Source organism: Sceloporus undulatus, chromosome 3 (assembly GCF_019175285.1).
Source record: "Sceloporus undulatus isolate JIND9_A2432 ecotype Alabama chromosome 3, SceUnd_v1.1, whole genome shotgun sequence".
Taxonomy (NCBI): Eukaryota; Metazoa; Chordata; class Lepidosauria; order Squamata; family Phrynosomatidae; genus Sceloporus; species Sceloporus undulatus.
The window spans coordinates 77,290,221-77,314,818 of NC_056524.1; the positions used below are offsets into that span (position 1 = coordinate 77,290,221).

The 24,598-nt window shown below is 40.5% G+C and overlaps 1 protein-coding gene across 1 annotated transcript in view; it reads right to left on the reverse strand.

Moving 5' to 3' along the window:
• Positions 1–964: 964 nt before the first annotated feature.
• LOC121927171 (cytochrome b-245 heavy chain) overlaps positions 965–24,598 on the reverse strand; it is a 31,705-nt gene continuing 8,071 nt past the window's right edge. Inside the window, exons 4-13 of the mRNA XM_042460781.1 lie at positions 21,002–21,086; positions 19,761–19,906; positions 19,239–19,429; positions 14,064–14,193; positions 11,734–11,826; positions 10,211–10,464; positions 8,733–8,895; positions 7,607–7,753; positions 2,930–3,054; positions 965–2,359 (exon numbers count right to left, since the gene is read on the reverse strand). Coding sequence (XP_042316715.1) covers positions 2,233–2,359; positions 2,930–3,054; positions 7,607–7,753; positions 8,733–8,895; positions 10,211–10,464; positions 11,734–11,826; positions 14,064–14,193; positions 19,239–19,429; positions 19,761–19,906; positions 21,002–21,086 — 1,461 coding nt within the window. The 3' untranslated portion in view covers positions 965–2,232. The remainder of the gene's footprint in view (positions 2,360–2,929; positions 3,055–7,606; positions 7,754–8,732; positions 8,896–10,210; positions 10,465–11,733; positions 11,827–14,063; positions 14,194–19,238; positions 19,430–19,760; positions 19,907–21,001; positions 21,087–24,598) is intronic.

A 24,598-nucleotide genomic window follows, 5' to 3' on the forward strand; every position in this document is an offset into this window, starting at 1 on the left:
TGAAAGGGTGGCCTGGGGGCATTCATTTTTGCTCCTCAGGGACCACACAGCCTCCCTCCACACCAAAGGCGGTTCTTTTTGGTGCACACAGCGGATGCCATGAGTGCACCATTGGTGCACTGTTGCACATCAATGATGCAAGTGTGGAGCCACAATGTATGGATGCTGCGCTGTGCTTGCATCATGATGGCGGCCCCCATGTGGACAGGAGGCTGCCATGTTGGTGGCGCCGTTACATATTAGGGTTCGGGAGCATGCAGTCGCTCCGCAGTTCTGAGCCCTAGTTTTGGCCCCAGGGCACCATAAAGCACCCGTTTGTACCGTTTCCTAGAGAGAGCATAATAATCAAAACTGCAAATAGTCAAATCCACACATGTGGAAGGCCAACTGTATGCAATCCATTAAACCTTCCCAAGATGTGCAAGAGGAGGAGGAAAGACTTTTCTCCTACTTCTTCTTGCCAGTTTGCAACTAGAGTGGATTGAATAGCAATATACAGACCCAGCCTGCCAGCCAACCTTTGCCTTGGCTTTTGTCATGTGGCTGTTCTCCTCTGGGGAGGAGGCAAGCTGAGCAGCTGAGCTGAGTGACAGTGGAGCAGCCATATGACAGGAGCCAAAGCAAAGGCTGGCTGAGCCTGCATGTTGCTGTTCAGTCCATTCTGAAGCTGGAATGGATTGAACTCTGCTCCCAGAAGTGGTGATCATGGTGCCAAGGTGGGAAAGGGAGATACAGAGTCATTGGTGGGAATGGAGAGGAGAAGGGAATGTGAGGTGGCATTATGCCTTGTAGACAGGGCCCACCAAAAAAGGCTTTGCTATGCATTCATTCTTTGTTTTGGCACTGCCTGTTAAGATTAAGGAACTAATTTAAAAGCAATAAAGCAACAATTATAAAGACTATTAGAATGAGACTTATATTACCAGAAGGATAAACACAGACCAAGAGTCAAAATGCTTAAAATTCTGATTTAATGCACTTATAATCAAAGCATCATATATCACATTACAGCAATCATTCTTTCTTTCTTATGAACAACTAAAGTGTTGGGAAATGATCTTGGAAGCTAAGTAGGGTTAGTACTTGGATAGGAGACAGCCAACAAATACCAGGTACTGTTGGCTATATTTCTGAGGAAGAAACTGGCTTTCTGGTTCCTTTCTGAGAAAGGAACTATATTTCTGAGTATTTTGCCTAAGAAACCCTATGTAATCATGGGGTAACCATAAGCCGACAGTTGATTTGAAAACACACACACACATACACGAAAATGGGGTGTCAGAGGAAGAGAGTGAAATTGCCTTTGCACGAAGTTGTAGCGTTGTCATTACCTTGCTGAATGGAGTAGACCTGATTTTTTCTAAATCTGTCTCTTACTTCATCCCTCCCTTCTTTGAAACAAGATCAAGCTTGTTGTTTGAAACATAGTATTTTATCTTAGAACTATTTTATTTAATAGCATTGTAGCAGACATGTAAGGCTGTTGCTTGAAGTTGCAGTATTTGTTACTGTAGTTTTCAAATATCAAAAATGTTTTTGTTGTGTTCTGATGCTTAATGACATCACTTCCTTTTAATATTTTCCATATCTGACCTCCCATGACTTCCTAGGAGGAGATCATACCTTCAGCTCAATTTTTGGTATTGAAATCACAGGGTATGGAACAAACCTGACCAGGCAACCCCAGTTTGGGCCACTGCGGGAGGCAGGCCAATGAAGGAATAGCTTTCTCTATTCTAACTGAAAAGTGTGTGTAAAAGAGCAGGCGAGATTTCAAAGTGATCATTAAAGCATTTGAAAATGAGTGCCAGATTTTGGCTTCTTAAGGATTATCTGCATAACCAGATAGAGGTGTCCTCAGGTTCAACAGATAATTTTGTACAACCCAAAGAGTTCATGATGGATGATAGAAATGTGAAATTAAACATGCAGCTTGTGTGTTTTGGCTCAAAAGTAAGTCCCATTGAGTTAAGTGTGTGCGTGTGTGTGCACGCAATCCAAAACAATTTAAATTGAAGTAAGTTTTTAAAAAATATTTTGGCAGAGCTGTACCAGATGCAGAAGCAATGCAAGCATATCTGGAACACTTTGTAAAATTCTAGTACAGAGGATGTTTACAACAGCAAATGTAAGCTCTGTTGTGTTTGAACTCTACATGTACATGCATACATACATACAAATAAAATGTAGCTTTTCTTCCCCCCCCCCCCCCCCGTTATGACACAGGTAAGTTCAGAAATTTTCTTTGTTGAATATGAAGTGTACTCCTCGTGGGTCAGCATCTGAATTGCTAATACACATTTTATTTAAGGTATCAGCCAAGGCTTCAGGGCCACACAGGAAAACACCAATCCTGGAACTGATGACAAAAGAAATTATAGTGTTGCAGGTGCTTCATACGAATTATAATATAAGTAAAAATAATGAGGGAGTTTAACTGGCCTAGAAAAACAACCTATTAAATGGCTTTTCAAAGACTCCCATGAGATACATCAAAAAGTATAATCATGTTGTTGCCACACTGCAGAAATAAAGCAGTTTGACACAACTTTAACTTCCATGGTGCCGTGCTATGGAATTCTAGGATATGTAATCTGTTATGGCATCAGAGCTTTCTGAAAGAGAAGGCTAAATATTTCACAAAACTATAAATTCCAGAATTCCATAGCATCGAGTCACAGCTGTTTCTCACTAAAACCAATGTTACTCTGAGCCTGAGTTAAACACTTTGGTTTAATATTAAATTCCAATTGATTTCACTGCAGAAATCAAGAACATGCTTGTCTGTTTTCAGGCTTGCAAGCAGTGTAGTGCAGTGCTCAAAGAATCAAATAGTAATTGTACTTGTCCATTACTGGACACATGATGAGACAGAAGTAGTCACACACATGGGAGTCAATCTTCTGCAGACACTATAGAATAAATTTACCTTGCATGCCGACTTCCAATTGTTTTGAACTCATTTTCCCAGTTTGGTCTTCCGTACAAGGTTTTCTGTTTCAAGCCTGTAATCACATCTTTTTCTTCCTCATGATGCACTGTGAAATGAGTAGCCTGGGAGAAAGAAGGAAATGTCTTTATTAGAAAGGTATAGGGCCTTCTATATCTATGTTATAGGGTGCGCCTGAGGTAGATGGCAGTGAGTGAGAGTAGACCAAAGGGAGATTTTAAGGGGGAAAAGTTCTCAGATGTACCTCCAAAATGATATAGAAATTTCTTCTTCATGGTCTCTGCAAATCATAAAATTTGGAACTGGGGAAAGAGCAAGAAGGCAGGGAACTTATAAGGGATGGGTTTAGCTACCACCAAAAAGTTGCAAAGTTAACTTTGCCTAGTGATTCCAGAAGGTTCTGAGCAGCACTGCGCAGGTGCAGTAGAACCCATTTGTATTTATTTGCAGATGACCACTAGAAGAAATCCCGTTACAGGTGAGCAACATGTCTATCTAACAGATGAGCACAGTCTAAATACCCTAAAGGTACCAGATCTCAGAAGCTAGGCAAGGTCAGCTCTGGTTAGTATTTGGATGAGAGACCACCAATGAAGATCAAGTGCTATAGGCTTTGTATCAGGGGAAGGAAGTGGCAAAACCACCTCTGAGTATTCTTGCCTCAGAAAACCCTATGAAATTCATGGGGTCACCATAAGTTGACAAGCAAGATGAAGGCGCGCGTGCACACACACACACACACACACGACAGACTGAGTAAAGCAAAACAATAGAGTTGCAGCCAATATACTCATATGGAACAGGAAGAACTGGTGAAGTGGCTACAATGACATATTTGTCTCTGTTACCATCATATCAATCCTTTTCAGTCTACTATATCCACTCTATTACCACCAATGAATGGTCTGAAACCCTGAGGACCATAGCCATAGTCTGTTGAGATTTCTTTTTAAAAGAAAATTGTTCATGATCCTGTTATGAATTGTACATCCTTTCCACAATTATCTCATAGCTGCACTGAATAGCCCTATGCACCATAAATTGTAGGGTTTATTTCTCTTGTGAAAAAGAAGCCTCACAACAGTGTTCAGAAGGAACAGTGTCATAGATTATCACCCAAAATATTTAATATTACTAGTCTTCAATATGCAAAACTGAAACACTGAAGTGCCATCATTTTAAGAAAGATAAAATTAATAAGCATCCTAGTTAAAATATGTCATTTTTGTTTTTTTCCTCTGAAGGAAGAAGGTTTAATAGGAGAGACAAAAAGAGAGGAGAGCATGTTCCCTTGGAAATATGGAAATATCTATTTCTCTTTCTTTTTCTGACAATATATACAATCAAAAAACATGGAGAGCTCAGGATTACTATGGCCCAAAAGAGACAGGCCAAAATGTGTAGTTTCTGGCTGCTTCAGGGGTGTGGCGTGCAGATGACACATGCCCCCAGATTGGCTGGAAGCTGCTCTGAGGCTGCCTAAGACGGCCTGAAGCCATTAGCAAAAGGAGCAGCAAAAATCTGCTCCTTGCTGATGGCTCGTTTGAGACAGCAGCAGTGGCCATCCAGTCACTGCCATCCCTGGCCAATCGTTGGTTGATCACAGCTGGAGCTGCCAGAGGCTGCTCCAAGCCGCCCATCTGTTTCACTCCTATGCTAACCTACCTTCACTAATGGCAGTAACATCTGCCTTTTATTCTGAATAACAAAGGTTTAAAAGACATACAGCTACAAATGGCTGTGGGATAAAGCTAGTCTGTTGAGGCCTTTAGGCTCTAACAAGCTGGTCGCACAACCTGCTTCCACATTCATGATTCGGCTTTTATTGGTTTGTTGTTGTTGTTGTTGTTGTTGTTGTTAATTGCCCTTGAGAGCTTTTGGAGGCTATTGTGAAGAAAACTGCTTAACCATTAACTATAGTAAAATCAAAATTATGGTCTTTTCCAAAAATCAGAGTCGATCCAAATGGACTCTAAATGGACATAGCTTAGAGCAAGTTAAAACCTTTAAGTATTTAGGAATAACATTCCAATCATCCTGTGGCTGGACATCTCAGAGGTCTGCCATTATTCAGTCAGCAAAAAATAGCACCATGGCATTAGTATGATTTTTCTACACTAGAGGAGACCAATTTTTACCCGCTGCAATGAAGGTGTTTCAGGCTAAGGTTTTGCCACAATTGTTATTCGGGATCCCCATTTGGATCCTAGGTTTCTCCACAGCACTAGAACAGGTTCTCTCAGCCTACCTCCGAAAATTATTTGGAGTACCCAATTGTGTCCCATCAGCCATTTTACGTCTCGAAGCAGGTTGTCATTCAGTTGAATGCACTGCTTGGACGTGGGCCCTAAAGTACTGGCTGAAACTTTTTTATGCGGGCCCTGATTCAGGATTTTTGCAACTTGTAAGGAAAGATAACTATACTACCCTTTGGTCTAAAAGTATCCAGGAAAAATTGTTGAGAATGGGTTTCTCAAGCAACTTTCTCATTACACAAGATCTATCGAGAGTTCAGCAGATTTTGACATGCCGTATAAAAGGTATTGACATTCAATATTCCTTATCCTCTGCCCGTACTATCTGTTCTCCCATTAGTTTAGGGTTACAGTTTAATTCTGAGAGGGAGGCTTTTTATTTGCAAAATCTGACTATCTCAAAATATCAAGCCGTGTTCACCAAAGCAAGATTTAACGTAATTCCCTCAGCTGTGCTAGAGGGTCGCTTCAAGGGAACCTCTTACCATGAACGGGTTTGCCCTTGTGGCGAAGGTTCTGTTGAATCTCTAGAGCATGTCCTATTTTTTTTGTACTTTTTATAAGGATGAGAGGTTAAAATTAATTTCTCACCTCCTGCTTAAGTTTCCGGGCAGACCAAATAGCTGGTACTTGGAGTACCTACTAAATGATTCTAAGAAAAGCAAAATGGAAACAGTGGCAAAGTTTCTTTTTTCTGCTGTCAAAATACGTAAGATTATGATTCAAACTAAATGAACAGTCTTGTCTCTTGCATTTCGTATACCCAAGCAAATACCCACCCTGGTTCTGTGTTTTATGGCTTAGTATTATTCAATATATCTGAGAGCGCTTTTGTATATACACAAATGTATATTTCATGAGTATGTTATGAATATCTATTTTATAGATTTATTTCCATAGGTTTTATATGTTTTAAATGTTTTATATGTTTTATATATGCTTTGTTGTTTAATGGCCTGTTGGCTGAAATAAAATTTATTCATTCATTCAATTGCCCTTGAGTCATTTCCAACTCATGGCAACCCTGTGGATGAGACATCTCCAAGCCCCTCTGTCCTTCACTGCTCTGCTTAAGTCTTGTAGATTCATGCCTATGATCTCCATAATTGAGTCCATGCATCCATCTGGCATCTCAGATTTTGTGGAAGAGGTTTCTCATTCTTGCTTTTTTGTTGTTGTCTTCTGTTTTTATGCCTTGATCATTGTAGTAGTCTATCTTTTCACACTAGTCATTGTGTAGTGGGAAATTTCCAGTTATAATAAAAAGCTATAGAAAGATGGAGTCACTTTGGTTAAAAGAAAAATAGTTTTTTTAAAATTGAGGCTTAGCAAACTAGAGCAAAGGTGTAGAGAGTGCATCATGACCTGTAAGGAGCTGGCACCAGCAGAAATAGACATAACACACAACTTAGATGAGGAGATGCAACTGTAAAGGTTAGAAGGAAAGCTACTGAATTCCTGAAGGAGGGGTAAGGAGTGATGACGCAGTTATTAATATACACATAATTCTACGTCTTGATTGTAAGAATTCTATATGTTTAAATTGTAATTGGCCAATGAAATGTGAAGAAGGAGCTTCTTTGTGTAATTGACTATAAAATTAGGCCACCTTGTCTTGTTCGAGGCCTCAGCTTTTTGGAACTTTGAATTCCACTGAGTTCATGTTTCCTTTGTCGACAAATTAGAAATAAACTTATGGATTTTCATATTACTAGGTCCTCTTGTTCATTCCTTGCTCTGCCAGACCTAGAAGTTTAAGTTTCCTGAAATTTCTGTTACAATTGTACAGTTGCATTAGAATCACAGAATCGTAGAAGATTATCACACTGGGGTTAAAACATTCCCCAGTGCGTTCTAACGGGGGCATGCACGGAGCGTGATGGGAACCTGATGGGGCCCAGAACGCTAGTTTACTGCATGGTGGAATGCTGCCGCCGCCAAGCATTCCCTTTGGGTTCCCATCAGGTTCCAGGGGACGCCATTTCTGGGCATGCTTTGAAACCGTCCCCAGAAATGGCGTCCCCTGGAACCCGATGGGAATGCTCGGTGGCGGCATCGACGTTCTGCCATGCAGTAAACTAACGTTCTGGGGCCCATTGGGTTCCCATCATGCTCTGTGTGTGCCCCCGCGCGTGCATGTTGTAACACATTGGGGAACGTTTTATCCCTGGTGCGATAAACTTCATAGTCTCATTAAGCCAGGTGTTCCGCATCCTATATCTATGCATTTCATTTTTTTGCCCTAAGTGAAGTACCTTACATTCTCCATGTTTAATTAAGTGTTTGCTCTCCTCCAGTCTGTTGGGATAAAAATTATGCACGTACAAGTGAAGAAGACTCAAATATCACTTTCCCCCCCAAAGACTTAACTGCTTTGAAAAGGCTCTAGCAAGTGGGTTACCTGAGATTCATCCCAGCCAGTAAGATAGATATTGTAGCTGAGAAAGTCTGCATTATTCTTTTCCTGCATTTGAGTCTCCAGTGATTGTAAGAGATCGGCAAACCATTCAAAGGCATGAGTGTCTCTGCAGAGCCAATAAAAATAGATCTAGAAGCAAAAGACAAAAACATGACCAGAGCATATGTTTATATTTAGGACAGTAATTTCATTCTTTTGTTATTCTTCCTTTAAAAGATATCTATGGTAATATTCTGGATTACTTGTAACTTTCAAAAGATTGCAGTAACAGCCTAGAAAACTTTCATTGCTGGGAGTGACAGACACGGAAATATTTCAAATGATTTCATATGCACATTGGAAGTGTGGTGAGAAAACATACTCTCTCCTGCAGCATGAAGGATAACTCCCAGGCTCTGGGAAGCTGGCTCTGGGAGAGTAAAAATAATTTTTTCAGCTATTTTACACTACCCCTGCTTGTTTGTCCAGCCTTCATTCTCACTATAACAAGGTCCTCTATAAGATGAATTAAATCCTTACTTCACTTTGGTACTCTTCACTCACCCAAACAATCTTTTTTTCCCCTGAAGTCATCTTGGGCAAAATAAAAGCTATGCTATTTGCTTTATGGAAAAAATAGGTGGGAACGACCATTGGTGAATGCAATTACAGATTACAGGAATGAGTTTAACTTTTCGATGTTATTATAACTTAAATAATTTACTTAACAAATATGTTGACAAATATGAAACTTTGCTGGCTTTCATCTCAATCCAGCACTGGTGCATAAACTGAAAGATCTTGCTGCTTCAGAGATCACCCCTTTGTGTGTTTAAGAATACTGGAAGTCACAGTGTATGAACACTTAAGAAAAACATATTGCACACTAGGAGATGGAGTGCAGAGGTTGCTAAATCTCAGCTTTCCATTTCCTGTTCCTGGAAGCAGGTATGAAGCTGCATCCACATGAAATGAGAACATAAAATTTTCATTGTTCAAGAGCCCTTTTTGCATAAAAAGATTTAAATCAACCTGAGCTTCTCTTTATATACTTTGCAATTCCTCTTTGAACACACTCTTAAGTGCTACAAAATGATAGCTGTAGACTGGTAACATGTTGAGAACTTACCTTTTTGAGTTTGAGGTTAATGGCATCATTGCAGTATTTGTACCACACAGACTTGAGGACTGATGCAAAAGGGGTAACCCCAATGCCAGCTCCAACCAACATCACGGTTTCATAACTGAATACATCTTCACTAGCAGTACCAAAGGGGCCATCTACAGCTATTCTGCAACAGTAAATGTATAGTTGACAACAATAACTGTGATTGGTCCATACATACTGTGATGGTCCAACAATCACAACTGTTAGTGCCTGTTAATTTGGAATGTTCATAATCATGTTGATTCCAACAAGATAGTAGCATGTAGTAATCTGTTTCTAGGGGTTAACTGGACTACATGTTTGAGTGCCTGTAAACTTAACCTTATGTTAAGCAGGTTCTAGGCTGCCAGACTGAACCAACTTTTCAACAATGCCCTTTTGTGAACAAACTGACTGCAATGCAGAATTCAGAGGTAAACAGACCTACACATTAAGTCACCTTTGACAGGCTTTTGTTGTGATGCTGTGAATTATGGTGTAAGAATTTTAGCAGTCTTTTTTTTATCATTGTTAGAACTCAGTCTAATTATGAGGGCAGGTTGACTATGACTACTGATCATAACATGTTGACAGTACCATTCTAATAGTTGTGGGCAGCTGGTAAGAATTATGCAAGACCCACTTCTTCTCCATTGCATGGAACACTGTTCAAAGGCATAGATGGATTGAACTGGAAGTGGTATTTCTCCTAGGAGGCAGACACATGTGTCTACTTACTGTCATGTGCCTCACCCCAGTCTTTGGCATGAAGGGGGACAAAGAGGGAAAAGATACATCTCAGCTGCTATGTGATATCTCTCCTCTCCTTCTAGCAACCCATCTATGCCATGCTTTACCATACCCTAAAAGGGCCCAATATGCTCAGGTTTGCCTCTTCATCAGCCAGAGAAAGGCTAGGAATGGCTCTATCTGCCACACTGCTGCTGTGCCCACTGCCTCCTTCCTTCCTTCCCTCCTTCCTTCCCTCCCTCCTACCCTCCCTTCTTTCTTTCCTATCCATCTCTGTCTGTCTGCATTGTCTCCTGCCACAAAGGCCTTCTTCTTTTGTGCGGCATGCCCCACCATTTCCTCAAACACTTTGGGTGTCTCCTGATGTCCAGTTTCCAGTGCCAAGAGTCTAGCTCTGACCCCCATAGTGGCAGTGTAAATGGGGTGAGTGGGACAGGGATGAAATGGGCTGGATGAAGAATGTGTAAACAGCAGCAGATAGAGAGAACCTCCATCTATGTTTAGTTCAGGAAATGAATTGTGTTTGACCCCAGGCTATGTCCTAAGCCCATGTGTACTTTTTTTTTGGACCTAGTAACTTTAATTTCTATCCTAAAGCACAAAATCATGCTGTACCTGCAGCAAGTGATCATAAGTTTGCAAGGTCAACAGTGAAGCATTTGAATCCCCCCCCTTCCAGTATAGCCATAGACTTTCTGTTTGGTGCATACTTAGGCAGTTTCCAGGCATCTTGGAATTGTTCCTTATCACATCCACAAGCTTTACACAACCCATCTGTCCAGTCCCCTACAACACGTATGTGTATGCTGAAATAATCCTCTTCAGGAGCAGAAGTCAACGTGAAAGGATGCCATTCCAGCATGGACACTGCAGGGCATTTGACAAAAATGTATTGTCCCACTTCCATCTTAAAGCCCTTTTTCTTCATCTGGAGTTCAAAAGTTTGGAAAGGATGGGTGACAACCTATGGTACAAATAGAAAGGCTCTCAGAACATCACATGGATCCATTTAGTATGGACAAAGTTTGAGGATCGTGGGTTAAAAAATTCTAAATCTAAATTTAGTTGGACTTCAGTTTTCTTTCTTTAAAAAAGAGGTTCTTGAAAGGAAAAGTTTAGAGGAACATGTTTTAAGCAAAATGCTACATGGATTTTAGGGAAAATGCTACATGGGGTTGTTAATTTTAGGCTACCTAGACATTTTATGATGTTTTTTCATGTTGTGAGGTCTCTGCAGCACTGGGGCTCAACACTTTTAGTATAGAGCTTGGGAAAGATACCTGTTTTGGACTACAACTCTCAGTATCCTCCAACCACCACGCTAGTAAAGTATCCACACTGCAGAATCAAAGCGATTTGACACTACTTTATCTGCCATTACTCCTTCCTACTAAATCCTGGGATTTCCAATTTGGTGAGGTACCAGAGCTCTCTGATAGACCAGGCTGAATACCTCACCACGCTACAAATCCCAGGATTATGTGGGATTGAGTTATGGAAGTTAAAGTAGTGTCAAACTGTTCTAATTCTGCAGTGTGAATCATCCTCTACCTCCATCTCATCTGAACCTTTGGTCGGACATTCTAGACTAGATTTACACAAAGAGAGCACCGGACTTTAAAATGACCACCAAGAGCCTCGACAGTCCGGCCATAAAGACCGGCATTGGGGTGGATTGGGGGTGTGGCGTCCACACAACACACGCCTCCCTCTCCGCCCTCATGCTGGCATGGCGCCGCATGCCCCACCACATGGCAGGCAGCATCACAGCACTCCTCTGGTCCTACATCCAGATGACACAGGGCCAAAGGAGCACCAAAAAGCCATACTGTCAGTGGCTATGGTGCCCTTTCTATGCTGCAAAAAGGAGCTGCTTTTTGCAGCTCCTTTTTGCGCTGCAGAAAGGCCAGATCAGGGCCGCGGCATGTACTGTAGTTGCAGTGGTCTCAATCCAGCGCTGAAAGGAGTGACTGCAGACAACCCCTTAGAGGCAGTCTGTCCAGCTCCTGACATTGAACAGAACCCAAGAAGGAGACCTGCAATATAATTCAAATTTGTGAGATGAATTGCTTTATTTTGCTTTATTGTTGTGATATGTTTTATATATAGTTGTTTACTTATAATAAATGTAAAAAAGAATGATTAAAAAAAGAATGACAGACCACAAGACAATTGTAGGAAAATAAACAATCTACAAATATTATATGATAAACATAAACTTTTGAATTCTTACCTTTGTGATAACAACCTTTTGCTGTGATCTCCAAAAGCGCACCAGCCTCTCCAACACATATAGAATCATAGGCCCCACCACCCATTTCCATGTCTGTCAAAAGAACGAGAAGATTAAGGACTTTATCACATGGGGGGAAATCGGGAAGAAATCGGGGGTTATTTTCCTGGGACATTTGCATGACCGTGGGAAAGATCTTCTCACACCTTGTGGGATTTCCCTGTGAACGATTTGTTGGTGGAGCATTACTGGTTCTTCCCGGGATAAGTCCTCTTTAATCACAATGTTATGGGGAAATCCTGCCTCATCACATTAATGACATGTGTCTGCCTGAACATGTGTAGGGCTAAAATAGAGGACAGGGATGTGAATATCCACATAAACCCAGTCCCTCCCCCCCCCCCCCCCCCACCACACATATTTTCTGAGCATTCAAAAGTAAACTAGGCCTACATAGGTTGAGTGTGAAGGCCTAACAAGGGCTCTCTACCTATTAATGATTATAAAGCTCCCATGACTGGGAACCTCACTAAGGTTGGGTTCTCACTCATAGGAGCTTTGTAAGTATATTCAGGTGAATGTGTGCATTTAACTATCTTCAGAACTTCATGCTTAACCTACAAAGATATAATTTAGACCCAGGTATTTGGTGTTGGGAAGGCAGAATTCATGCATCAGCCATGCCCCCAGATTTACTCTGAAACATGTTTAGACAAATGCCTGAACATGGCGTATGTTAAATGAACATATGGCTACATTGTTTAATAATAATAATAATAATAATAATAATAATAATAATAATAATAATAATTTTTATTTCTATCTTCCCGCTTCTCCCAATGGATCGAAGCGGGATCACAGCAAGGTTAAAATTACAATTACAATATTGCAGCATTAGTTCTGTCTTTACTGCCTTCTTAAAGATTTCTAAGGATGTAACAAGGCGGGTCTCCTCTGGGAGTCCATTCCAAAGTCTAGGGGCAGCTATGCTGAATGCCTTTAGGGAAGTAGAAACATGTTTGAATGCTGGTATCTCCAACAAGTTCTTCCCACTTGTTCTAAGAGTGCCGGGGCGGATTGTATAGGGAGATGCGTTCCCGTAAGTAACGTGGACCCAAGCCATGTAGGGCTTTAAAGGTAATGACCAACACCTTGCATTGTGCCCGGAAGCTAATTGGGAGCCAGTGTAGATCTTTCAAAATGGGTGTTACATGGTCAAGTGTCGAAGAACTAGTGACCAACCTGGCTGCCGCATTTTGCACTAATTGAAGCTTCCGAACTTGATACAAGGGTAGCCCCATGTAAAGCGCATTGCAGAAGTCAAGACGAGAGATTACCAGAGCATGCACTACAGCTTCAAGGTCCTTTCAGCTGAGGTAGGGTCACAGTTGGTGTATCAACCGAAGTTGGTACCAAGCACTTCTGGCCGTCGCATCCACCTGAGATGATAAACGTAGAGACGGACCCAGAAGTACTCCCAAACTGCGAACTTCATCCTTTAGGGGAAGTGTGACCCCATCAAGGAGAGGTGGACAAATTTCCCTCCCCAGACCTAAGGAACCTATGGCAAGTACCTCCGTTTTCTCTGGATTCAGCTTGAGTTTGTACCCACAATAAGGTTACAACAGCATTCAACTTGACATAGCTCAGTGTATTCATTACACCACACCCAGTGTTCAGAACAGAACTTCTTATTTTGCAAGGTGGGGTGTTTTTTGGGGTTTTTTTGGTCTATTTAGGAAGTTACTTAATTCATATTGAACTAATTCCTAAAGTCTATTCCTGAGAAGAGTGATCTTGCCCTTTGCTTCATCTAACCATTGGAAATACATGTATAACATTTATTTATTTATTTATTTATTTCAACAAGCAGTCATTTACTGATGTATGCATGGGAGAATAATAATAGTAGTAATAATAATATTTATTATTATTTATTATTATTATTATTATTATTATTATTATTATTATTATTACCCTGCTTCCACCCCCCCACACACACACACATTGAGAATCAGTGGCTTACTTTCTAAAAATACTGTACAGTACAATTAAAAACTTAATTAAACTATTGCAATATTCAAACATAATTTATTAAAAATAGAATACAATTAAAAAAGATAAAAGCACTTAAAAACCACTTTAAAATAAGTCTTCATTTGGCTACAGAGAGTCAGTTGTTGAAATTATTCTATCCTTTTTAACAGTAATCTGGTTGCTGATAATTAATATTAACATTTTACACACACACACACACACACACACACACACACAGACACAGATAGATAGCTAGACAGACAGACAGATAACAAATAAAGCATAGCTCTTACCATAGGAGGATTTCCAGCAAACTGTGGTATAGGACAAGAGTCCAGTGTCCCCCAATTGGTGTAATTCCTGGCACAGATTTTTGGATCATGCACCTTCAAACTACTCCTTGTCTGTCCACGTACAATCCGTCTGAGAATTAATAGCCAATGTCAATATCAATATAGTCTGGGATATCAGTGTGCAAAGGCATCCTGTAGCACCTTGGAGAATCTAAGGAAGCAGGCAAAGTCTATGAAAATTTATGCTACAACATCTTTTCCACACTTGGTCTCAAAGGTGCTACAAGATCCCTTTGCATAAAATAGCATTAATAATGTACAATAAAATCAATTCCAATTAAATTGGCACTGTATTAGAATCTTCTGCTCATTCTGTACTGTTTAGAGCAGCCTTTCCCCAACCTTTTTACCCTGCAGGAACCCTAGAAATAATATTCAGGTCTCAGGGAACCCCATCATAAAAATTATTCTAACTGCAATTTATTAGCATAATCACCAAGGTGTAGATAATGCAGTGACATGATCCAAAAGATTGTAAATTCATCACCAATCTGAATGGAATTGTTTTCAGTCCCATGTCTGGCATCCTTCTTTCCCATTTCAGAACTCAGCTTTAAAAATCTCCATATTGTAAAACACAAATACTAATAAAATATAAAATATGGGGCCATAATATATAACTAAATGAGAAAATAACAAAAAATAGAAAATTGTTACAATGTAAGTGACTTCACAATCCATCACAATCCATAGGAATATTGTGTCCAATTCTGGGCACCACAATTCAAAAAGGACATTGAGAAACTGGAGCGTGTCCAAAGGAGGGCGACTAAAATGGTGACGGGTCTGGTAACCATGCCGTATGAGGAACGGCTTAGGGAGCTGGGGGTGTTTAGCCTGGAGAAAAGAAGATTAAGAGGTGATATGATAGCCCTGTTTAAATATTTGAAGGGGTGTCACATTGAGGAGGGAGCAAGCTTGTTTTCTGCTGCTCCAGAGAACAGGACCCAGAGCAATGGATGCAAGCTACAGGAAAAGAGATTCCACCTCAACATTAGGAGGAACTTCCTGACAGTGAGGGCTGTTCGACAGTGGAACAAACTCCCTCGGAGTGTAGTGGACTCTCCTTCTTTGAAGGTCTTTAAGCAGAGGCTGGATGGCCATCTGTCGGGGATGCTTTGATTTGGATTTCCTGCATGGCAGGGGGTTGGACTGGGTGGCCCTTGTGGTCTCTTCCAACTCTATGATTCTATGATTCTATGTTTTGCAATGTTTAAAACAACAGCAAAGTGGGAGCGGGCAGCTGCACTGTGACAGGTAAAATTTTCTTCTTTACCATGAAAATGCATCTCTGATTTTCTGCTACATTGGTGGAGCTTGTTTGCTGGTGGAATTCAGTTGGCAGCATGTAAGGGGAAGTTGGGGGCTGTAATTCAGCATGAAGCGGTTGATGCCATTAGTCTACCACCCACCTGACCATGTCACACAGTGCTTTCCAATAATCAACAACCTCCCCTATCTGGCATCAAAAGCTGAGAATGGACACAACCGAAACAATACAGTTCTATTACGCATTGCCATGCAAGGCTGAAAGATCTCTAATGAAATTGCTACTGGACTGTTTGATCCCTTCCCACTACCATGAGCGCTTATATCATGTGTCACATGAAGTTTAATGTTCTTTTTCAGTCATGATCTCTTGTGAAACTTTCAGATTCAAGGGAACCCCATTTGAGAAATCCTGGCCTAGAGCAGAAGCTAAATGCATTAATAAAACACTAGACAAATGTATGTTCCTCTTTTGGTAAAGGTAAGGAAGCCAGTATCATGGTATCACACTGAGCACTTTTCCCATTAGTCTCTCTGAGACATGCAATTCATTTGTTGTCACCTGCAGACAGCTTTGGTATTTCTGTCAAAGTTATGAAACTTTTCCCTCCCCATCTTCAATATTTCAAGAACACTGCATCACATCAGTCTTGTGGTTCTGACATCTACTAATAGACAATCACAGCATATGTATTGTGGTCATTCAGTTTCAAGATATGATGGAGAAACCAACACCACAAATAATTTTTGTATAACCAATATAGTTCAATGTACTTGAATGTTAACTACTTTGCCATTCTTCTTGATCACCTATGCAATTTAGAAGTTTTTAGACTTTTACATCAATAGCATTCATTCAAAAGAAAAAAGAAAGTGTGTTCAGTTGAGGAAGATAATCATAGAAGCCCCACTTGAAATAAAAATGTCTTATAGATTTAGGTCTAAATCCAGTTCTTAATTCCAACTAGACTAAGCCAGCTAAATCCTAAAAACCTGATTAGTCTGAATTTATGTAAATTCTATTGATCAATAAGACCACGCTATTACAAGGACAAACAATTGATTACAGAAAAGCATAACGTTACAAAGGAACAATGGAAACTCTTCCCATTTATTTTTAGAAATAGTAACCACTGCATATACTCACTAATTGCTACTTTGCATATCTGCAGAGTTGATGTTTTCTTTTTTATATCCATTCTTTAATGCATCACTCTAACCTGTTCCCACTTCTCTTTCTTCACTCTCTCTCTCTCTCTTCTCCATTAGATAATATCTTGAATTATGCTAAAGTAATTACTGGTTGCGTATTCCTTATCCAAAATGCTTGGGACCAGAGGTGTTTTAGATTTCAGTTTTTTGGGGGGATTTTGGAATACCTGTATTTACATATATGGACATGAGATAGCATGGATATGGGACCCATCTCTAAACACAAAATTCACCTTACACACATAGCCTGAAGATAATTTTATACAATATTTTAAAATAATTTTAATATATGGCTTGCAAAATGGGGTACAAACCTCTCTCTCTCTTCCCTTCATCCCCAGGATCTCCAAGGCTCATGGCTTGCAAAATGGGGTACAAGCCTCAGCATAATCTCTCTCCCTCCCTTGCCTCACCAGCTGTTTGCTAGCTCTGGCTACAAAGGAAGGTTGAGGTATAAGGCACACAGAGGGGCCATTCAGACTACCTTTTACCCCGGGTTCAGGAACCGGATTAAAAGCGGGAAGTTCATATTGGCCTCGATTCTTCTACACCCGAATTCAAGGTTTGCACACCCGTTCAAGGGCAAATGCCCCTTGGTACGGATCTTTTGAAAGTGGAGTTTTACCTGTATCTTTTGCGAAAAACTGGGTCCCGGCAAATATGAACTTGGCCCCAGTCATGTTCGGGTCAAGTTCAGGGGAGGATTAGGTCAGAGGGAGGGCAAAGGGCGGACCATGTCTCCCCTTCATTGGGGTGGTGGAGGAGGAGGAAGGAGCAGGAGGAAGGGCGAAGTTCAGGGGAGGGATTAGGTCGGACGGAACATGCCTCCCTCTCGCAGGCAGTCTCTCTCTCTCTCTCTCTTTGTAATTTTTTATTTTTGACAGACTATGCGAATAGTTCTATTGATACATTTTGATAGAATGAGTATGCGTGTGCTACATTTCCCTTTCATTTGCTTGCTCCCGGCACGGCACCTCACTTTGCAAGAAGCTTTTTTTTTAATTATTTTTTGTGTGTAATATGCAAATGTTACAATGTGAATGTTACAAATGTTTCTCTTTAAATTTGGCAAATTGATACAGAATGCTTTTGCTACATATGTGTATGTGTATGTGAGGCATTCTGGGGTTGCATAGCAAGAGGATGCAGAGATGGCATTCTGGGATGAGGATAGATGTCATTTTGGGGTGGCAATCAGAGGAAAAGCAAAGCAAAAGGATGCAGAGATGGCATTTTGGGGTAAGGAATTATTCTTATTCTTCTTATTATTATTATATGTGTATGTGAGGCATTCTGGGGTTGCAAGGAGGGAAAGCAAAGCAAGAGGATGCAGAGATGGCATTCTTGGGTGAGGAATTATTATTATTATTATTATTATTATTATTATTATTATTATTGTGATGGGAAGAGGATGGCATGGGGGGAAGGCAAGGGCTTCAGAGGTAGCATTGGGCTAGAAGTGAAGGGGAGACTGGAAGGCTGCAGAAACCCATGACTTTGGGGGAGTCACACTCTCTCAACCTCAGGGGAAAGGCATTAGCAAATCTCCTTGGACCAATCTTGCCAAGAAAACCCCAGGATGGGGTCGTTTTAGGGTTGCCATAATCTGTAGTGACATAAATATACATAACACACACACACACACACCTGGAGGTTTTTAAAATTTGACAGGTTGACAGAATACGCATACACTGCCACCATTGGTTGTTTTTTTTAAAAAGGAGTGGGAAAGCACCCATTCCGTTGGCCAATGGCTGAAGGAAACATAATAATAATAATAATAATAATAATAATAATAATAATAATAATAAATTTTATTCATACCCCGCCCTTCCATAAAAAATGATCAGGGCGGCTTACAAGATTTATAAAAACATTACCTTTCATCACCTTTGATGAAAGCAGAAGTGAATTTGATTGACAGCAAAGGAGCCTTCATTTTAAACCGGTACCGCAAATGTGAACTTCAGAGTGGTACATTACCCTGATCAAGGTGAAACATAGTGGGCACTTGTTTCCAAGCAGATTCGGGGGAGGGGGGGGGGACCAGATCTGCCCAGTTCTATCCAGGGCAAATGGGCGAGTGGGAATAGGGCCTGAGAGAGACAGGAGAGTGTGCGGGGATTCAAACAGGAAAGCAAACCCCCCTCTCCTCATCTCCATTGTCTCACCAGCTGTTTGTTAGCTCTGGCTGCAAAGGAAGGCTGAGGGATAAGATACATACAAACATACAGAAGAGAGTGCATACAGGGACTCAAATGGGGAGCTGTTTAAAGATCTCTAGCTATGAAGGAAGGGTGCACACTTCTTTTAGGAACTTTATAAACAGTATTAACTTACTGCCCTGTATATAAGTTGACCCATGATTTTGGAATCCATTTTGGGGCATATATTTCTCAACTTATAGTCAAGTATATATAGTACAGTACTCTACCTGAGACATCCAGTATGCTCACTTTTCCCAAAATTAATTTCTTCTTGTAACAGATTAATAAGTAATCTGTAGAAGAGTTTTATATAAAACTTGAAAGGTAATTCATTGTTCTAGATCTTTTCTTGTTCCTAATTAAGATGTTATGATACTGTCTCCATGTAATCATTTAATTGTAGCTCTGAATAAATACATATATTTACCCAGCTCCATGGATGACAAGACCAGCAAAAAAGATAACAAACAGATGATGGGTGAACCAAAATACTTCAAAGTATGATCTTCGAATTGTTTTAGTAGATGATGTGATTATTAATATGAGACACAATGTGATGATGACACCAGTGAGACCTGCCAAGGTCGTAAATGCTACATAGAGACCTCCCTCAGGGTTCTGTGAAAGAAAAAGAATAGCAACATAAACAAACCTAACAAAAATAGATTACATATTTTTCATTCTTCAAAATAGCTAAAGCAGGAGAGGGGCATCTGTGTGTCCCCCAGATGTGGTTGACCACCACTCTCAACATCCTTGATCACACTGACTGTGGCTGATGGGTACTGAAGAGTCCAACAATATCTGTAAGGTCATTGGTTCATCACACCTGAGCTAAGGGAACAGCGTCCCATAAGGTGGTGGTGGTGGGTGGTAAGGATTATGGTGGAGCAGCAATGAATTTAATGGTCACTAACCAACTACTTTTCCAGGAAAAATTATTCCTTACCATAAGTTTCTTTCGGGCAAAATTCAGGTAGGATTCTCCTTCACGATCGCCCAAATTAGACAGCACAGCCTGGATGTTCTGTTCCTTTTCATTACGTGCATCAACCAACCTTTCAACATTAAATAAGTGTGCAATTGTGTGGATTGCTAAAGCAAAAGAAGACCAGAGAAGATGGTAAAGTAGTGTAGAAAATCAGACTTGAAGTACCCTTTCCCCACTCTTAGAACCCTGCTTCCCTAATTCCTTTTGACTAGTGACACCTTTCACAAAACACCGCATAGTAACCTTGTTGACACACAAGGCATGCAGACACAGCTTAGCATTCTTTGGCTTTTAACTTGTATGCTTCATTATTTCGTTTGGATCTATAGGTTGAGTCTCCCGTATCTGGAATTCCAAAATCTGAAATGCTCAAAAACCCCAAAACGTTTTTCTTGGGTTGCTGAGTATTTAAAATATTGTATAAAATTATCTTCAGGTTATGTTTTTAAGGTGCATATGAAATATAAATGAATTTTGTGTTTAGATTTGTGTTCCATATTCAAGCTATCTCATTCTGTATGCAAATAGAGGTACTGTATTCCAAAATCCAACAACAACCAAAATCTCAAACACTTTTGGTCCCAACCATTTTGGATAAGGAAGACCCAGCCTTTATTGTTAGCCACAATGGCCAGCAAATGTTTTAACTGTAATAAAAGCCATTCCTTTAACTATAGTTTCAGAGCTTGTGAAAGTTACTTGGGACTACTTCATAACCGCCAACTGTCCCAGTTTTGCAGGGACAGTCCTGATTAATCCTCTGCTACCCTTCAAAATCACCACATCCAATCCAGCACAGCAAACAAGGTTAAGAATGGACTGTGCAGCGTCAATGTAGGCAGATATAATCTGGGATAGACACATGGTAGTCATGAAGTCTCCTGAACCACCCACAACATGAATGCCTCAGCACAACAAGCCAGGAAAGTTCCACCACCACCTCTAAGATGACTCCAGCTAGCAGTATGGTGTGCAGTATGGTGGTCTGATCACCCCCCCCCCCCCCCCAAAAATCTATTCTGTTCCAGATACCCATTTGCCATCACCATTACCATTTTGAAACCACAAAACATACAGATTGTTTGCCACTTTCTGTACCTCTCCAGAATCCCCCCCCACACACACACACACTGAAATGAGACTGGTGCTCTCAGAAAGCAATGAGACTGCATAATAATGTAAACTTTCATAACACTTACTAGTATGGAGTGCAATCATCCAGGCCACCAGTTTGTGAAATGTGAGGTTCCTGTCCAGCTGTCTTCTGACACGCACTGAGCAGCACTATTGATTGAAAAGAGGAAGTCTGAATAGATGTGTTTTATCAAAGGTGGTACAAATACAGATACAGATATGAATAAAATGATAGAACTGATTATGTGCCAGATGTGAAACTTGATGGCACACAGCATGACTTTGATTTTCACACCCACCTGGCACCCAGCAAAGCCCATAACATAATGCAGAAAATAAATAACCATATAACTATGACATTCACGCATAACTGATCACTTGTTTTTGATTGTATTCATGCAGCTCATCACATGGTCTCAGTGGTCCTCATAATTCCTGAGGGACTCACAAGGGGATGGAATGGGATGCTTCCCCTTCCCTCACCAATGAACTCCTGAATCTCTGAAAATGTGCTACAGAAAGGTAGGGGCTCTACTGAACAATATTGATGTAGCATTGGATGCTATAAAAGGAAATAAAAACTTTCATTTCCCACCCCACTCATTTGGAAAGTGGGGTTCTTCAATCCTTCAAGGGGCTCCTTCAATCCATAAAATAATTGTTGGGTACTCCATATTTACTTCTAAGTAAAAAGGAAAAAAATCTTTCAGCTACATACAGTGTAATTAATATAGTGTATAATTTGATCCTAAAACCATATCTCGAGGCAGATAGAAGACCAAGAATGGGTTTTCTGAATTGTGGTGTTCCATTTGTAGTATTTTCCCTTCAGAGGGGCCTGTATAGCAACCATACTTTTATCTTCTTTGGTTCCAAGGACAGAGTCTTCTGTTCTTTAGGGCCCAGCAATTAAAATGGGTTTTACATTTTGCTTAATATCAATTTGTTCATTCCTATTTTACGGCCTGGGTTGTGGTTAGTTTATTATTTATTTAGTTCATTTGTATTTTGCCTTTCTCCCAGAGTAAGACCAAGGTAACTACCACAGAAAATCAGTTGAAAAAAAAAAAACGCTTGAGAATAAAATTGTAAAAAACCCCACCACCTATTAAAATTGTATACTGGTCAACGACTGAATAAATCTTACTACTACTACCAATTAAAATCACCACATAGAACAGTATAAAATCTTTTAAAAAACACACAAAAGTGAAGTCGAAGGCTTTCATGGCCAGCTCTCTTCTATGCCAACACTCTCTGAAGATGCCAGCCACAGATGTTGGAGAAACATAAGGGATAAACTCTTCTAGAACATGGCCACATAGCCCCGCAAAACCACAAAAAACTATAGACACACAGAAGTTTTAAAAGATAAATTAAACATCACAGTTATTTCCTCTGCTTGCACAGTAGAAGCCTGCTTAAACAAAAATGTCTTTGCCTGCTGGTGAAAGGAAAGCAGGGAGAAGGCCAGCCTAGCTTCCTGTGGAAGGGAGTTCTGGAGGGTAGGAGCAGCCACTGAGGAGGCATGTCTCATATCCTCAACAAGTGAGCCTGTGCTGGTGGCAGGATCCAGAGATAGACTTCCCTTATAGATATTAGAATTTTGGCAGGTTCATATGGGGGAACATGGTCTTTCTAATAGTCTGGACCTAAAACATATAGGGCTTTATAGGTCATGATCCATACTTTAGATTGTACCCAGAAATGAACTAACAGCCAGTGAAACTGTTTTAACAAGGGAGTTATATGTTCTCTATAACTGGCTGTAGCATTTTGGACTCTCTGAAGTTCCTGAACAGTTTCCAAAAGCAGCTCCATGTAGAGTGCATTATAATAGTCCAAATAGGATGTAATCAAAGCACGTGTGGCTGTAGCCAGAATTGACATCTCAAGGAACAGGTGCAGCTGGTGCACTACTTTTAGCTGTGCAAATGCATTCCTTGCCACTGATGAAACCTGGGCATCCAGGCTCAGAGTTGAGTCCAGGAAAGCTGTGAGCCTGAGATTTCAGTGTAATCCCGTCCAACACAGACAATGTCCCTGTTCCCTGAGTTGCCTTAAGACTGACCAGGAGCACCTCTGTCTCTGTCTTTTTATGTATTTCTCTAATTCCTCCCTTCAACTCTAAGTTGATGGGTGATGGTATGTGTGTATGTATAAACGAATGGATAAATAAATACATAAATAAATATGATTGACACATAATTCATTAATCTCTGTTTTTGAAATGGGGAAAAGAATCTTTACTGCTGACTCAGGTCATTATCCCTGCCACTGTTTTTGTTCAGAAATATATCAGAAGTAGTGCATGTTATTTGTGAAAGCAGAAGTGAAATTACAGACTTGAAATAAAATAACAGAAGGATGGACTATTTACCCTGTTCCGCAGCTATAAGGAAGTTTCATATTTTTCTTGGGTGAATCTGGCCCAAATTAGTCTGCACATGAAGCCACATTGGAATCAAGTATTATAGGTGGGGTACAGACCTCCCAAAAAAGGTGGTCTGCCCGCACCTTGTTTTGCTCCGCGAGGAAGCTGCAGCGGACAAACCGTGAGGCTCCCTCATGGAGCAAAAAGAACTCGCAAAAAGTGGGTTCTTTTTACAGTGCCATAATGGCAACACATTGCACCAATGGCGCACTTGTGACATTATGCCATGACATGCAGACGCTAGGTGTCTGTCACATCAAAATGGCAGCGCCCATCTGTATAGGACGCCACCATTTTGACACCCTCGTCATGTGTGAGGGGTGAGGCATGTAGGGGCAGTGTGCCCTCAGCCAACCCCTAGCACGTGATGAGGGCGCACTATAGGCCCATCTGGGTCGGGCCATAATCTGCCTTTTAGAAGGCAAAAGAGGTTTTCTTCCAGCAGCTCTCCTAATTCAATAGCATAAATTGCTCCTCTGAACTCAATTACATTCAAAATGTGGAAGCTTAGAAAAGAAGAAGTCTTCACATGGCACATCACTTCTTCTTCCTTTGCTATAATATCTTGCCAAAAATTCATATAAAGAGCTAAGGAACATATGTCTCAGCTCAGTAGTTTTAAGAGCCTTGTGTGATTAGATCCTTGTCTTACTTCACAAAACAGCCAACATAAAAATAGCAAGACTTGTTTCTGCCTCCATCAGCCTTGGGAAATTCTCAGCCACTTTCCGTCTAAGATGAGTCTCACTCTGGCAACATGCCCAATAAAGTGTGCCTAGATATGGATGCTTCTGTCTCAATAGTGTGAAAGTAATTTAAAAAATAGTCCAGATTTAGTAAAAAGAAAACTGTTATTTATCAAACTGAAAAAACCAAACCAAAACCAACTTTAGCTTACCATGTTCTATTAATGCCATTTTATGTTAACTCAAGTTACATCTCAGAAATTGCACTTCTTTGGGGACATGCCTTAAGAAATATGTTATTTAGACAATATAGACATGATAGCATATCCTATGACAGCCAGTATAGTGTAGTGTTTAAGCATTGACTAGGACTTTGGAGATCAGGGTTCGAATCTCAGCCATGGAAAGCCACTGGATTACCTTGAGGAACTCACAATCTCTCAGTCTGAGATGAAGGGAAATATAAACTTCCTCTGAAGAAATCTTGCAAAGAAAATCCCAGGACAGTTTCGCCTTAGGGTCAACGTAAGTCAGAAATGACT